Source organism: Convolutriloba macropyga, chromosome 1 (genome assembly GCF_964194025.1).
Source record: "Convolutriloba macropyga chromosome 1, txConMacr16.3, whole genome shotgun sequence".
Lineage (NCBI taxonomy): Eukaryota > Metazoa > Xenacoelomorpha > Acoela > Convolutidae > Convolutriloba > Convolutriloba macropyga.
The window spans coordinates 46,059,139-46,073,623 of record NC_134468.1 but is presented as its reverse complement, the minus strand read 5'-3'; the positions used below and the strand labels follow the sequence as shown (position 1 = coordinate 46,073,623).

Below are 14,485 nucleotides of genomic sequence, written 5' to 3'. Positions count from 1 at the left end.
AAAGCTTTTATTCAAAAACAAATTTGAGCAAACTAAAAATTTTACATAAAAACATTATGAACTGAAAAATGGAAAAATAGAAAAAACAGAAACAACAAAAATTGCATTTTTTGTTTAAAACCTTATGTAAAAAACAACAATTTTGAACAAAAAACTATTCTACGAAAACATTTGTTTCAAAAAAAAATAAATTTAGAATTTTACATGAAAAAAACTTCAAAAACTGAATGATGGAAAAACGAAAAAATAAACAAAGATTTACATTTCTTGTTCAAAACACTATGAAAAAAGACATTTTTTTAATAAAAGTTTTTTTTTCAAAAAAAAATATGGAAAATCTATATTAAAAAAGTCAAAAACTGAAAAATTGAAAAATAAAAAACAACAAAACTTACTTTTTTTCACTAAAAACTTTAAGCAAAAACGAAATCAAAAAAATATTATGGTAAAACAAGATTTCTTTTCAAAAAAAATCACAAGGTTCAATATTTTACATAAAAAAATTCAAAAGCTGATAAATAGAAAAAAAGAAAAAAATTATCATAATTTACATTTTTATTAAAAATGTTATGTAAAAAACAACGTTTTTGAAAAAAAAATTTTAAGTAAAACTACATTTTTTTCTACAGAAAAAAACTACACTTTCACTACAAAAATAATTAATTTCAAAATTTGACATTAAAAAATTACAAAACTGACAAAAGGAAAAACGAAAAACAAAAGAACATCAAAAAGTACATCTGCTATAAAACACCTTATGTAAAAAAACGACTTTTCAAAAAATTAGTCTAACAAAACTATATATTTTTTAAAAACAGTCAAAAATAATGCAAATGATTTTGAAACTTTCAAAAAAAATTGTAAATTTTCTACTTAATGATTTGTATGTGTATCTAAATCTAAAAATTATTTATCAAAAATTCTTCTTCATAAAGACAAGATAATCTCTTATCAAAGGCAGCATGCTTATTGCAGCATTCTCTTGGGAAAATTGCTGCGTGAGTTTGCTGCCAAATTATCACTGCAATCGCTTTGCATCATCCAGTATCACAATAATCGCTTTTCTGGTCGACTGATATCTTCAAACTTTTCCTCGCGAAGTGCCACGTAAAGACTATCAGTTTCCGTTTCAATCAACTCATATTTGTTTGCATTGCAGAAAGAGAAGAAATTGTAATTAAGTTGCAACATGGTAAGTTTAGCGTGCAGGAGGATTGAAAAAATGTCTTGCTCATTACTACCTCATAGATCTGGTCTGGCAACTCATTCAAGGACTTGAAAAACTTGTTGTTAATAAACCTATCCACAGGAAAACGTTTCACATATTTTGTATTCGTATGTCGACTGCAGTTCATTATCTGATAACCAGGTTAGCCATTTCCAATCAAATTAATAGTCTCTACTACGACAGTTGACTCTCTGTTCTGATCTCGTTCGCGGCGAGCATTAACAGAATTCTGAACAAACAATTCAAAGCAGCTGCGGCGAGTGCATTGCAGAAGCCTAAAAAACCAAGCTAAAACAAGCAATTTTAGACGCCAACCGGCCTTTTTGAACATATAGATTTTACAAAAACAAGCAATCGTTGAGAAAAAGTTGAATTTTTAATAAAAATTGATTATGAAAACGCATTTAAAACAATTACATATTAGTATCAAAGTATCAATTCAAATCAAAAGCATACATGCAATTCTTCTCCGAAAATACTAATTTTAGATCTGAAATTATACAGTAAATATAAGCCAATAATCAGTAACAGTTTTTGTTACCATATAACTCAGCAGCTCGTCTCAATTTGCGCGATGGAGGACATGTTTTGCCTGCACTTTCATCACCATCTTGTTTTTTTACTTCCCACCTTCTCGGGGTTATTGACAGCAGGAACCCTTCTCTTGACAATCTTTTGTATACAAAACACCGGTTGCTCAGATTTGAGGCAATTTTTTTCAGATAATTTCCCATTTCCTCTTTAGGGAAAATATGATCTTGGTAATCTGCATATACATTTACTACTGTACTAAGGATGATTTTGGCAGACTTGAGTGAAACATTTTTAACAGTCGATGCCCCCTGTACATCATTCATTGTATCTTGTCCAGTTTCTGTAGAAAAACACGAAAATGGGACTGCCTTGTCAAAGTTTTTGTTGCCAAATTTGGGGTCAAGTGTGTTCTCTTCTTCTATACTTGCAATAATACTCTGTCAATGCACCATTTTCCCTCTCGTGATAATCACGATCAATTTTTTGTTCCTGTATGTTTTCAAACTCGTCAGACACACTCCACAGGATGTTATTTTGACTCTCCTCCTCAAAAAGCTCCAGTTGATTTTCATACATTGTTCTATAAGACAATTCATTATCAAAGAATTGAGAATGGACTGGTTAATTGGTTCCATGTTGTCTGAGAAGTGTAAAATTGTGCTGTCGTTGTGGTTGTTGTAGAAGTCTAAAGTTGTCTGTTTGGATGGTACCGAGCCTTCAGGCAAAGTCTCGAATGCAATAATGAAGACCAGAAGTTGCCTCGGAATTGAGAATAGATGATTTGCTACCCAGCCGAAGCACATTTTCCTCTCCTTTATGATCGCTACATTATCATTGATAGGACGAAGAAGTGGGCCTTGAGATTTTCGTTCAATTTCACAGATTTGATATTCATTATTCCAGACTTTTTTGAGAAAGGACTTTTGAACTCTTAAATGAACTCAAGCTAAAGATAATGCAAAATCTTCTTCTCTGGAGAATTATTATGCTATTAGCGAATGAGTTCGACGATTATAATAGCCATTTAATCGTTTTTTCTGGTCTGTTTTCATATTTTATAACAGAAGTGACTTACCTGGTAAGAGGAAAAAGGATGTCACGGAGATGTGGAATCTTCACTGAAAAATTTATAGTTGAAAACTTAGCTTCGCAAAATGAGATTGAAATTGTCTCCAGGGAAGAATGAAAAAATTAAAAATAGTTGAGTTGTGCAAGGAGGAAAAGAAGTACAAAGAGTTGAAATTTTGTTTGTACACTATAATAAAAAATGACATCACTATGACGCAATAGTGACGTAATTATTACATTATTATGAGTAAGTCTTCAATCACGTGAGCTGTGCATGCTTTGATAAATTAGGAATAACCATCATATTGTAAGTAGTATGGATAAATTTTTGTTCACATGAGTTCAGTGACCTCATAAAACACCTAGGTATCCGTAATTGTAGCAATCATATGACGTAGCTCGACTAAATTTTGTTCCAAAGAGGTCAGTGCCCCTCCTACAAGGATGAGACCACCTAATTGTTTGTGATTGTGAAGATAGTAAAACGTAAATGTTAAAATACTATGATTAATCTGGTACATTTAATGACTAATTTTGGACAATATTCAACATTTCGTGACAAATTTGTGCTCATTAGATTTATATCGATCACCTAAGAAGAATCATCTTCAAAAAAAGACGTCAAAAGTTGATGTTTGTAATGTCGCTAAATATCTGGATTGTCAGGAGGTATTTAGATAAATACAGGTGATGGCAAGATTGTCCAATTTTTAATATATTTTAGATAAATAATTGATAAAATTTTGTTTTTTTTTCTTACAATTTAAGAAAATTTGACATTACTCAAAAATTGGGTGGATTTGGGTATTTTTTGGCAAGAGTTAGCAACTTTGTGGTGAAAATGGTTGTTTTTCGGCAAGATTTGTGTGTTTTCGTGTGGCCAGTATTAGGCCGATTTTCTTAGAACTGGGTTCTTTTTGGCAGGAATTAGGTATTTTCGGCAAAATAGAGCAGATTTTGGTAAGAATTGGGTATGTTTTGCTGAAAATTGTTTAATTCTGGAAAAGAAAGGAATGTTTTTCAGCTAGAATTGGTTCTTTTTGGCAATAATTTGGTATTTTTGGCAATATTTGGGTATTTGTGGCAATAATTGGGTCTTTTGTGTCATGAATTGGGTGTTTCTGCCAAGATGGCAACAATGGAGTGTTTTTTCCTAGAATGGGGTTTTTTCTGCCAAGATTTGTGTATTGTTTGGCAATAGTTGGGTAATTTTTTGCAAAATTTCTTTTCTTGGCAATAGTTGGCAAAATTTTTTTTTGGCAATAGTTGGGTAATTTATTGGAAAGAATTGGGCATTTTATAGCACGAATTGGGTACTTTGTGTCAAGAAATGGGGTTTTTTGGTAAAAATTGGGTATTTTTGCAAAGAAGTAGGTTTTTTGACAAGAATTGGGTAATTTTTGCCATGAAGTGGGTAATTTCTGCCAAGAATTAGTTTTTCTGGCAAAAATTGGGCATTTTTGGACAAGAAATGGGCGTTTTTTGCCAGGAATTGGACATTTTATGGCAAAAATTGGGTATTTTGTGGTCAAAATTGCAAATTTCTGTTAAGAATTGAGTTATTCTGGGATAAAAATGTTTATTTTTAAGTTGCAATAGGTTATCTTGGGAAATAATTGGTTATTTCTGGGCCTATATTGGGTAATTTTTAGGTATTGAAGGGGTATTTATGGGTTGAAATATGGTATTTCTAGCAGGAATTGGTTAGTTCGCGGCTTGAAATGGTTTTTTTAGATGCATTGAATTTTTTGGCATTAATTGAGTATTTTTGGCAACAATGGGTTATTTTTTGCTAGAATTGTATTTTTTGGTAAGAATTGTTTAAATTGGAAAATTTTTTGGAAAACTGAAGAGAAGCAATTACTTGGTGGTCTCCATCAATTTTTTTTTGTCGTCTTTGAATATTACGTTAAAATCCATATAAAAGTGCTTTGGATCATATAGCTTCAAAAAATAAATTTTGGTTTCAGGTTTGAGAATCTAAAATTAAAAAAAACAAAGTTGTCACCTTTTCAAGACTTTTAAACTATGTTCATTGGAATCTGCATTAAAAGTTAAGCTATGAAGATGTACTGTAACACGCAATTCCAAAGATATAGTTTGAGGTTTCAGGTTTCAGAAGATGAAACTTCGGAAAAACTAAAAATGGTAACCTCTTAGCGTTAAACAAATCACCATCAAATGCTTTGTATATACAGAAACTATAGACAGTTAATACAGCAAACCTTTCTCGAAAAACTTGTTTCGTACTTTGAAGCTTGAGAAACTAAAACTAAAAAGAACCCAAAACAATACTATCATTGACCTTGCAATTACCATCAGTGAATTCCACTGCGAAAAATACCCTATAGAATTGTACTGTAACTTACATTTTCCATCAAAAGTTTTTAGGTGGAAGTTTCAGAATCTAAAACTAAGAAAAAACAAAATATTTTCAGTGATGGTTTTCTGTGCTCTAGTCTTTTTTTATTGAAATCGCGCGTTAAAAAAACTTTAATCGAATATTTGAACAACTTTATGTGAAAAATTTGTTTACGGTTTTGGGTGTTTGAAACTGAAACTACCGAGAAAGAAAACAAAAAACTACCAAAATAAACTTCCAAAAAATTGGTTTCTTGCATGCTTTCAAATCATGAGGGCTAAAAAAGATTTAAGAAAATGAATTTTTCAAAAAAAACTTTTAAAAGAGGTTTTTTGAAAAACCTCCAATAATTTTCAATTATTGCAAACAAAACTTCCTTAATAATCGAAAAATCAAATAATTGATAATTGAAAAATTATGCGTAAATGAAGTGCTTCAAATTAAGTTCTGCAGATCGAACTTATTATGCAGTTAAGATTATCTGAAGTGCATTAGAATGCAAAATCAATTATCAAAGTTGGACGCATTTCCCCCTGGTGGTTAATTATGATAAGATGACAGGTCTATTGTTCTCTCACTTTTTTTAGGTACGTCTTTGCAAAATTGATGAAAATGGGCTATACGTAATCTTTATACATAGGCATGTCCTTTTACCCACCCCCCTCCAATGTCCTGCTCACATATAGCTACTTAGACATGTTTTTGAGCTTAAGGTCTCAGTTGTTGCTACAAGTGGTTGTATATATTAAAACTCTTCGCTTCAATGCAGTTTAAGTAAAAGTTTTCTAGAAATCGATTGAATTTTTCAATGAAGTCAATTTTTTTATTCTGGGTGGGTTGTAAACCTTTATATCAATTTCAACAAAGAGTAATACATCACCACTTGTTTTGCGTTCCTTAATGATTTGGACTTTGACTTTAACGAAAAAAAACGTCTGTTCGTTTTGATGAGAATCAATTCTTTTTTTTCATTTAGTTGGCTTCGGAAATAGTGCGATCGTAATTTGTTTCTGAGGAAAGCATCGACTGATTGAAAAAATTCAGCATCAAATCAACATTGTAGTCAAGACTTACTCCGGCTTCATAGTGATCACTGAATTACACCATCTCTCGACCGTGCGTTTTCGATTCTCGGATCAGTTTTCATCAAATTTCAAAAAAACTCAAACGCGCTTGACTCAGGTCTTCGTAATTTCGTACATTTCCAAATTTGCTGGAAGACCTCAAATTTCGTTTATTTCTGATCCTGTTAATCTTTCAGAGACGTAGAGTAAACTTGACAATTATTAGTTTGTTGTCACTTTTTGATAGCACCCGATGTGCAATCGAAATGTCTCCTTCCTCTAATTGAATGTCAATTTCGGAAGTTAGTTCTCTGAGCAAATTGGCCGTTTCCTGATAAGATTCAGGATGTATTGCTTGTAACCCAAAGATTTTAATAGTGTCCCTTCTATTGTAGGTTTCCGGAATTTCTGTTTCCGAGAGCGTTTTTAATTTGGCGCCGCAGCTTGTATATGCAGCTGGCACTGCTTTTCTGATCTCAGTTAATTTACATGTTTGCCAACTATTTCGTCAATCGTCCCGCTCTTTTCGCTGCGATTAGTTTCCTTGATAGTTTGAATAAGGCTAGTATTGGATTTTTGAATGCTCTCATCAATTGATTACACCACAGCTGGTTTTAGTGAAATTTCGTTTACTGGACTTAAAACAGCACATCCTCATTTTATTCCTTTATTAAGCTGTGTTTGTTGCTGGATTACGGGATGAGTCTTCAGTTGCAAATTAAAAGAAGAGGATGTTTTGCTCTAAAATTTTAAAGTTGGCAGCACTTCTTGTTTTTCGTTGCTCAACAATTCGCATTCCCATATTTCATCGTTAGTTATTTCATCACTGCTTTATTAATCAATACAGTCGGTTCACTCAATTCTTAGTCGGTGTCTTGACTCATGTTTCTTTCAAGAAAATCGGATGTCTTCGCGCAGTTGAAGTGTTTGTGTTTTTCAGGAAGAAGTTTATGTACCAAAAGCACTAATTTCAAAACAAAAATATACTTGCTTTTCCATAATTGAGAAAACAGGCAACTTGAGAAAACTAAAATTCAAAATAAATTACATGTTTGCTATCAATAGCGTCAAGTGAACGGTTGAGGACAAAAGGAATCAAGATAACTTTCAGTAAATTAACACCGTCAGTTATTTCTTCTAGAATAATCAACTGAAAATGACTAAATCAAAGCAATTATTGCGGAAAACTACTTTGTTGATTGCATTAATTAAATTGAGATCTTTACAATCAGCAGCTTCAATCGTCAGTTCCAAGATAATTAAATCTCTAAAACCGACTCAAGAAGCAGCGAGTTCAAAAATACGAATATTATTGGATTTGACGGAGTAAAATTAAGATCAAGGAAAAAACCGCACGAGTAACACTATTATTAGTTAAATCAACAAGACAACATGACAACACTACTAACCTTATTTCTTCGATTTCTTGCTTTTTCTTTCTGTTTTTTGATCGTTTCTTCCAAATCAATTTATCTAATCTATCTTTTTGAGGTATTACCGTTCTCAATAGGTTGATTCCGTTTTGGGGATGATAGATGGATTTGCAGTAGTTGTTGTTGTGTTGATGATAATATGATGTTCGTTTCCGATGTGAATTAAAATTACTCTTGACACTCCAAGATAAGGCAGATATTCAATTGGACCAGTTTATCTCAGAATAATTCAGGTGTTTCAAATCTTTCTAACTGATTGAATTGTTTCGATTTGCGAATGTATCACAATATAACAGATCCTTACGTCCGTCTAATAACATTCTGTTAAAATAATTATTCATTTGATTTCATCCTATCAAGTTTTCCAAGGTCGGGCAGCTGAGCTTATTCTGAACGGTAAACGATTTTATATAGTGTGTGATTCTATTTGCGCGGCTAGGGCCTAATCAGTGTTCGTTTAAAGGAGAGGTCAGAGACAACTGGACTTCAGAAAAATTATCAGAAATATGACAGAAAAAAGTTCACTGAGTATGAACAAGTCAGCGGGAATTAAAAATGTGAGTGCAAAAATAGGGTGCGTCTTCATAAGCAGGCACAATTGAAGTAAATATTATTTACGCCAGAAATGCGTCCCGGCCATATTCATGTACCATTATTACTTCTTTTTATAAAATATAAGTTCAACTTATTTCAATTTATTTGAAGATCAGATTTTCGCGGATAACGGTGCTAACGGTGAAACAGTGCTTATAATTGTTGACTGACTAGCTTACAAGGTTCATTTGAGAAGGTTTCTGCGTTAAAAAAAAACAGTCAGGTAACATGGAGGCAAAAGTTAGAAAGAAATTATGGAACATTAGGTCAAATAATGAATCAACGAAACTAAAATTGAAGCTTCAGCTCCAACACTCCGCTACAGAAAGGAGGCTCGCTGTAAAAATTGGACTGAACTTGAATACTCTGGAGGTAAACTAAAAACGATTTAACTAAAAACTTTTATGGACTCTTTTGTGTACTGAGATGGCTTTCTTTTTAAGGTGGAAGCTGAATTGTGCCAGGCAATCTTTGAACTCCTAATCACTTGTTTGTGATGAAAATGTTTTGTTGGGTGTGTTGTCTGTTGTTAATCTGAGTTGAAATTAATATTGTTGTGGTGCCGTCGAATTTTATTTTTAATCAAAATGTAAAACCTTCCCAGCGAACACAGGAAATGCTGAAAATGATGGTTGGTTGAGGACTGGTCCGCATGAATTCAATAATTCAACGATTTTGTAGGAATCCTAATAATTGGCTGAATAGTTTGAGTTAATCGTTGTTTTGTAAGTGTGGTTGATGTTTTCTTTATCTATGATTTTTTGAGGAGTTTTACTACGGAAGGTGCCCGTGTACCTTTTGTTTTTTCAAATGATCGTGGTATTCCATCGGTTCTATATGCACAATATAGTCTTCTACTCAGTTCTAATTTCTAAGGACAATTTCAGTCAGCGATGAACTGTCAGTGTTTTTAGTCTGCGAATATAAAGTTGTAAAACTGCAACTCCCACTCACAAAGCAAAATTTTTTCCGATAACTTGCAAAGCGAACGCGATGTTCAAAACTGTTAACCTAAATTTACAGTGTACGACAGTGGCTTTAAACACGTTGATGTGGCGTTCACTACTGATTTTCTTGCGCTTCCTGCTGCTTTGACTGAATGTTGCTGCTGAAGGCGTTGAGGCTCTTTACAAAGGGTGAAAACGGCTTAGAGATCCACAGCCAGAAAAACTTTGTTGTGAAGAAATGTGTAAGGTTTCATTTGATCGTTGTCCAAAAATCAAAAAAATTACAACCGTACAATTCAAACCATTCAATTTTGATAATGAATATCTTTCACAATTTTTTTAGAAGTTTAGAAGTTTCAAACCTTTTTAAGAGTGTTTTGTGGGCAAAATCAAAAATTTATGTTTTCTGCTTTTTTAACGAGATGCGTTTAGAAAATTTACAGGAAGGTGTCAAAACGTTGACCAACTTTAATAATCCACTGGAAGCTTAAATAGTTGTCGAAGTTGAATTGTTTATCTTTTTTAGATATTATTTTTTTGTCAAATTTTTTTTCAGTATGGATGGTCTTGTGATTTTTGTGGCCATTGAGATGACGTAATCTCTGCGATTGTAACTCTTTCTCATAAATAATTGAGATGGCGTCTGAGTTCTCTTTCTGAAAACAAAATTTTTCGATGATAAGAAAACAAAAAATTTCTTACGTCTTTTTTATGATTATGATAATGTTTGAAAACAATTTTTGTTTTGTGCTGGCGACGGCAAGAAATTTCAGTTCTTTTGACTGAATTTATCTGAGTTTCGTTTGGTTAAATGTATTTCTGATGGTTAACACTCGGTCAAAATTACTTCAGGAATGGGTTCTAATCAGTATAGTTTCGGTTTCATCAGAATATGAAGCCAAAAACTTAAACGACTTCTTTGAATCACTCAAAACTAATTCAAAAATGATTGAGTTATTAGAATTATGTTCCATTAGAACATGAATCCAAAAATTTAATGGTTTTTTTGTTAATTTCAATGTGTCGAAAACGTATTTTTCTGGCGTTGAAAACATTTTTTTATTCAACTTGCAATTTTGAACGACTGTTTGCACTTTTTGTAGGAATTTTTGACTCACTAAAAATAAAAATCAAAAGTTAGTTTAAACCATTAGATTTAGGTTTCACCATAATATGATGCCAAAAATTTATATATCTTTTTTGTTTTTCTGGCGTCAAAAACTTTTTTTACCACTTTTTTTTTAAAGTACAGTTTCTTGCTGTACGACTTTGTCAATATATTCAATATTAACACAAGAATAAATCAACAAAATCGTATACATAATGGTGCTAAAAATCAATTAAATGGGTCTGTGTTTATCACTGCATTTCCGTTTGTGCTCCCCTCCCCCCCCCCCCCCCCCCCCCCGCATAGTGCGTCCGTATCCTGCCAATCCCAGACAGACGCACGTGCCATATTTTTCATATTTTTACTCTGTAAAAATGATTTACTCGTGCCATGGTTTACTCTGTAATGGCACTTACTCTGTATCGGGGGGGGGGGGTGAAAAATGTATTACGGGGGGGGGGGGGGGGCAAACGAAAAAATCCAAGAATTTCGCAAGAACAGAATTGTGCAACAATTTTAATTTTTGTTCGTATTCGGTAACATTATTTCTATAATTAAATATGCACGAGTCTCCGAGTTGTTTCCAGTACTCTGCTTATATTTTTTTCTATCCTGGGTTTTCTAAAACAAAACTTTATTGAAAATCGTAAATCAGAAGTCATTCAATTCAACCGTATTGCCATTTTCAGCGAGAAAGAGCGCCAACTAGCCAGTCACGCTGAGAAGTTTGAAGAAGAACGTGCAGATATGGCAAAGCAACAAGCTGCAGCCGTCAAGGAACAAGAGTACAAATTCGGACGACAAAGATCAGAATCTGATACACAGGCAAAGAAAAATTTATCCGCTTTCGACGATGTGCCAATTCTGCTAGGCGAGAAACGGCTCCTGATTCCGAAAAAAGTATTTCTGGGTGATAATTGCCCGAAGAATGATATTAGCAAGATGCTAAATGGGGATATGAAATTCCAGATACAGAATGGTTTTCTCCCGGTCGGAAATTACGACGAGCCGGAGTTTGAGGTATTGGTGGACTTTTTACGTAACCCGGAAGAGTGCGAACTACCTGACGAATCAGCGGAATTAGAAAGAGTTATGCACATTGCCAAAGCACTGAATGTCGACAGTTTAATTGTAAAATGTCGCGAACAGCGTGTGATCAACGATGCCGACCTGAATCCAGTTCATGTTTATCGCGAGAAAGAGGTTCCGAAATGGATCCAAAATTCTCACAAGGTTTTAGTATTTCTGCAGATAAACTTTGAAGATAAAACAAACACAAGTTCAGTTTCTGCAGTGAATCATATCAACCTTTTCTTTGCTCTGGGGCGAATTCTTAGAAGAATTTTTATATTTGTCTACCAACCCAATTCCGGCGCCGCAGGACTGCGATGGGAGTTTGTAAGCTCCTCAAAACGAATCCACCTTTTGGAGTTCACAGACGAGGTGGAGGACGAAAAAGACTTGAACCCTCCAAACGAAGACGAACCTCCGGAGAACGACCAGATTAGGAAACCAGAACCACCGCCCCGAATGTTGATGCGGCGCCGAAGCAGATACGATAACTGTGAGATCAGAAGTCCATCGGAAGGTGCGACTGATGGTGACCTAACAAAGACCCTACCCGAGACCTTCATTAGCATCTTATCAGGCCTTCAATTGAGGCAACAGGAAAAAGAGGACTACCTCGACATTCAATGGTGGTACGATATTCTCGACAGTTGCTGATTGTCATTTTGATTACTCGCCAATTGAGTCAAAACAACGTACAAAATTTCTAACAATGGTTTTAAGCACTTAAAGCAGTCCAATATAACAATGAAAAATCTAAGACTTGACTGAAAATCATATGAATTTTAAAATTATGCGAATTTGATCGGTGTCGTTTTCAGAGACTCGAATGATATGGGTCTTTCCCATTACAGAAGAGCCTCTCCATCCCCTATTACCGCAGGCATACCATATTACGGGTTATAATGGGATAAACCAAATGGCACACATTAAATAACTTTTGTTGCGCCAACTAGAGCATCTCTCAAATTGTTCAAAATTAAATGCTGAAATCAGGCAACCTGATAAAACTAGCAAATAATTCATGAAGCTAAACTAAAACAGTAGAAAATACATCACGCGTGTCATTTTCGCATTCTCTACAGATTGTCGTAACTAACCGAGGTCACATTTAACCCTACAAGCAACTCCAAAAACAGATTCATTGCTCTGTATTTGCTCTGTTTAACTCCAAAATGCAATTGAATGTGCACTTTTTTAGTGCTCGATGTATATCTTGGCTCGCCAACCCAATAATGTCGGACGCGTTGTGGTGGGCTTTTGGATCAATTGAAAACTGTTTCCGCAGAGGATAAATTGTCTAAGGGCTTCGAAAGATTTTGTTACAGCTGATTCAACAACACGAAGATATTTAAATTGAAAAATGAAATCAATATTGCGCACTTTTAGTTTTGGCTTTCTGATAATTTCTGCTCATTTAAATACCTTACTTTAAATACTCGTTGGGAGCAATTTAACACTCCAACATAAAAATGATTCAACACAGATTTCAAAATGCTATATTAGGGTAAGCGTAAACTTCCCATTCATTGTTCCGACCGCGGGGGGAAATATATGCTAGTTTTTTTGTCCAGTCACTTTTGAGCAATCGATATATTCGACGTAAATATCTGTGACTGTTACCATTAGAACGCCCTTTAAGCGTAAATTATTAAACTAGAACAACTATTCAGGTGATTTCGGTTATCTTTGTTAACATTTTCTCTAAGTTTTGATCAATTTTGCTAAGCAAATTATTAAAATTCTTTACAAAAGTGTCGTTGGCTTTGATTTTGTGAAACAGTAGAGTTCCTGAACCGTTTGGTCCCAACTTTTTGCGTAAACTTAGAAGTATTTTTTTTGAAATTCGGCCTTTTCAGGAAAAATGTCAAAATACGCTTTTGTTTCTTTTCCCTCTCTTCAAATGACAATTAAGTAAAAAATTGACTTTGTCTAAACTCCCAAATTTGCCAAAGTACAGACCTAAAAACTGCTGAAATATATATATATATATATATATATATATATATATAAATTTACTCAGATAAAAGCTATTTTTTTCCAATTTTTCGAAAAATGTTTGGAGTTAAAGTTTTGCCGGTCTTTCGCTAAATTGAGTCGCTATTTCTCCAAACTGCAACATCTTTTATTCAGATTTTTGTTTGTCAATTTATGTAATACGCTGAAAAATGGAACAGCTACATGTGTTGTATAGACGCGCAGCAACAACGAGGCCATTTTGGTCCCATCTAGAACATTCATAACCAAAGAGATTCGGATTGTATTGGGGTGTCAAAATATGGGGTTTTCTAAATATCGTAGTCTCATAAATATTAAGACTCATCATTCATCTAATGCGTCAATATTTAATACATTTAGTGGTATGAAAATTGATTAATCTTTTCTAGTTGAACACCAACAGTTTGTGAACTTTGAAAGTTTTCTAAATTCAGTTGTTACACAATTAAGTCAAAATGCAGATGAGCGGGGTCGGAACACTGTGCAAACGCACATCACCCAACCTCCTTGTAGAATTCAATAATTACAATGTCCAATGCAGCGTTCTAATAATTAACTAAGAAATTGGGCATTAGAAAAGGTACACTTGTAAATTAAGAAAAATCATTATTGTTTTTTGACACTATGGTATCAAAAAAAGCTACGCACACCCGACAAAAACATTACAAACATACCCGGCAGATTGCCGGAAAATAGCCGCCGTTGATTCCAATAAGCATGATTGGGATTGAAAGAATAGAAGGTATTGAAAAAAAAAAGATTTTTGTACAAAAACATTTTTTAAGTCCGATTTATTTTGATGGATTATATTCATTTCGTATTTCAGCATACTTCTATTTCTTAGAGAGAGGCTACAGGGTTACTATCAATACCAATAAGCATTAGAGATGGTAACTAAGACTTATAGGAACGATGTTAAATAGCGGGCATCTAAAATTGGGCTTTATGGGTTTATCCCCATTTCTACTTCTGATTTCAATTTTTTATACTGACTCTGTTCATTTCATTTTGAATTGCTTTGCTGAGCAACTGATGTTCAAAATCACTTTTAGCAGAATGAGACAAGAGAGAAACTAGCCTA

The 14,485-nt window shown here is 33.7% G+C and overlaps 1 protein-coding gene across 1 annotated transcript in view; it reads left to right on the top strand.

The window, feature by feature from the left end:
* Window positions 1-12,211, top strand: part of LOC142349504 (uncharacterized) — a 60,860-nt gene extending 48,649 nt beyond the window's left edge. The window contains exon 3 of the mRNA XM_075401103.1: window positions 11,028-12,211. Within this exon, the coding sequence (XP_075257218.1) occupies window positions 11,028-12,063 (1,036 nt within the window). The 3' untranslated portion in view covers window positions 12,064-12,211. The remainder of the gene's footprint in view (window positions 1-11,027) is intronic.
* The last annotated feature ends 2,274 nt before the right edge of the window (window positions 12,212-14,485 follow it).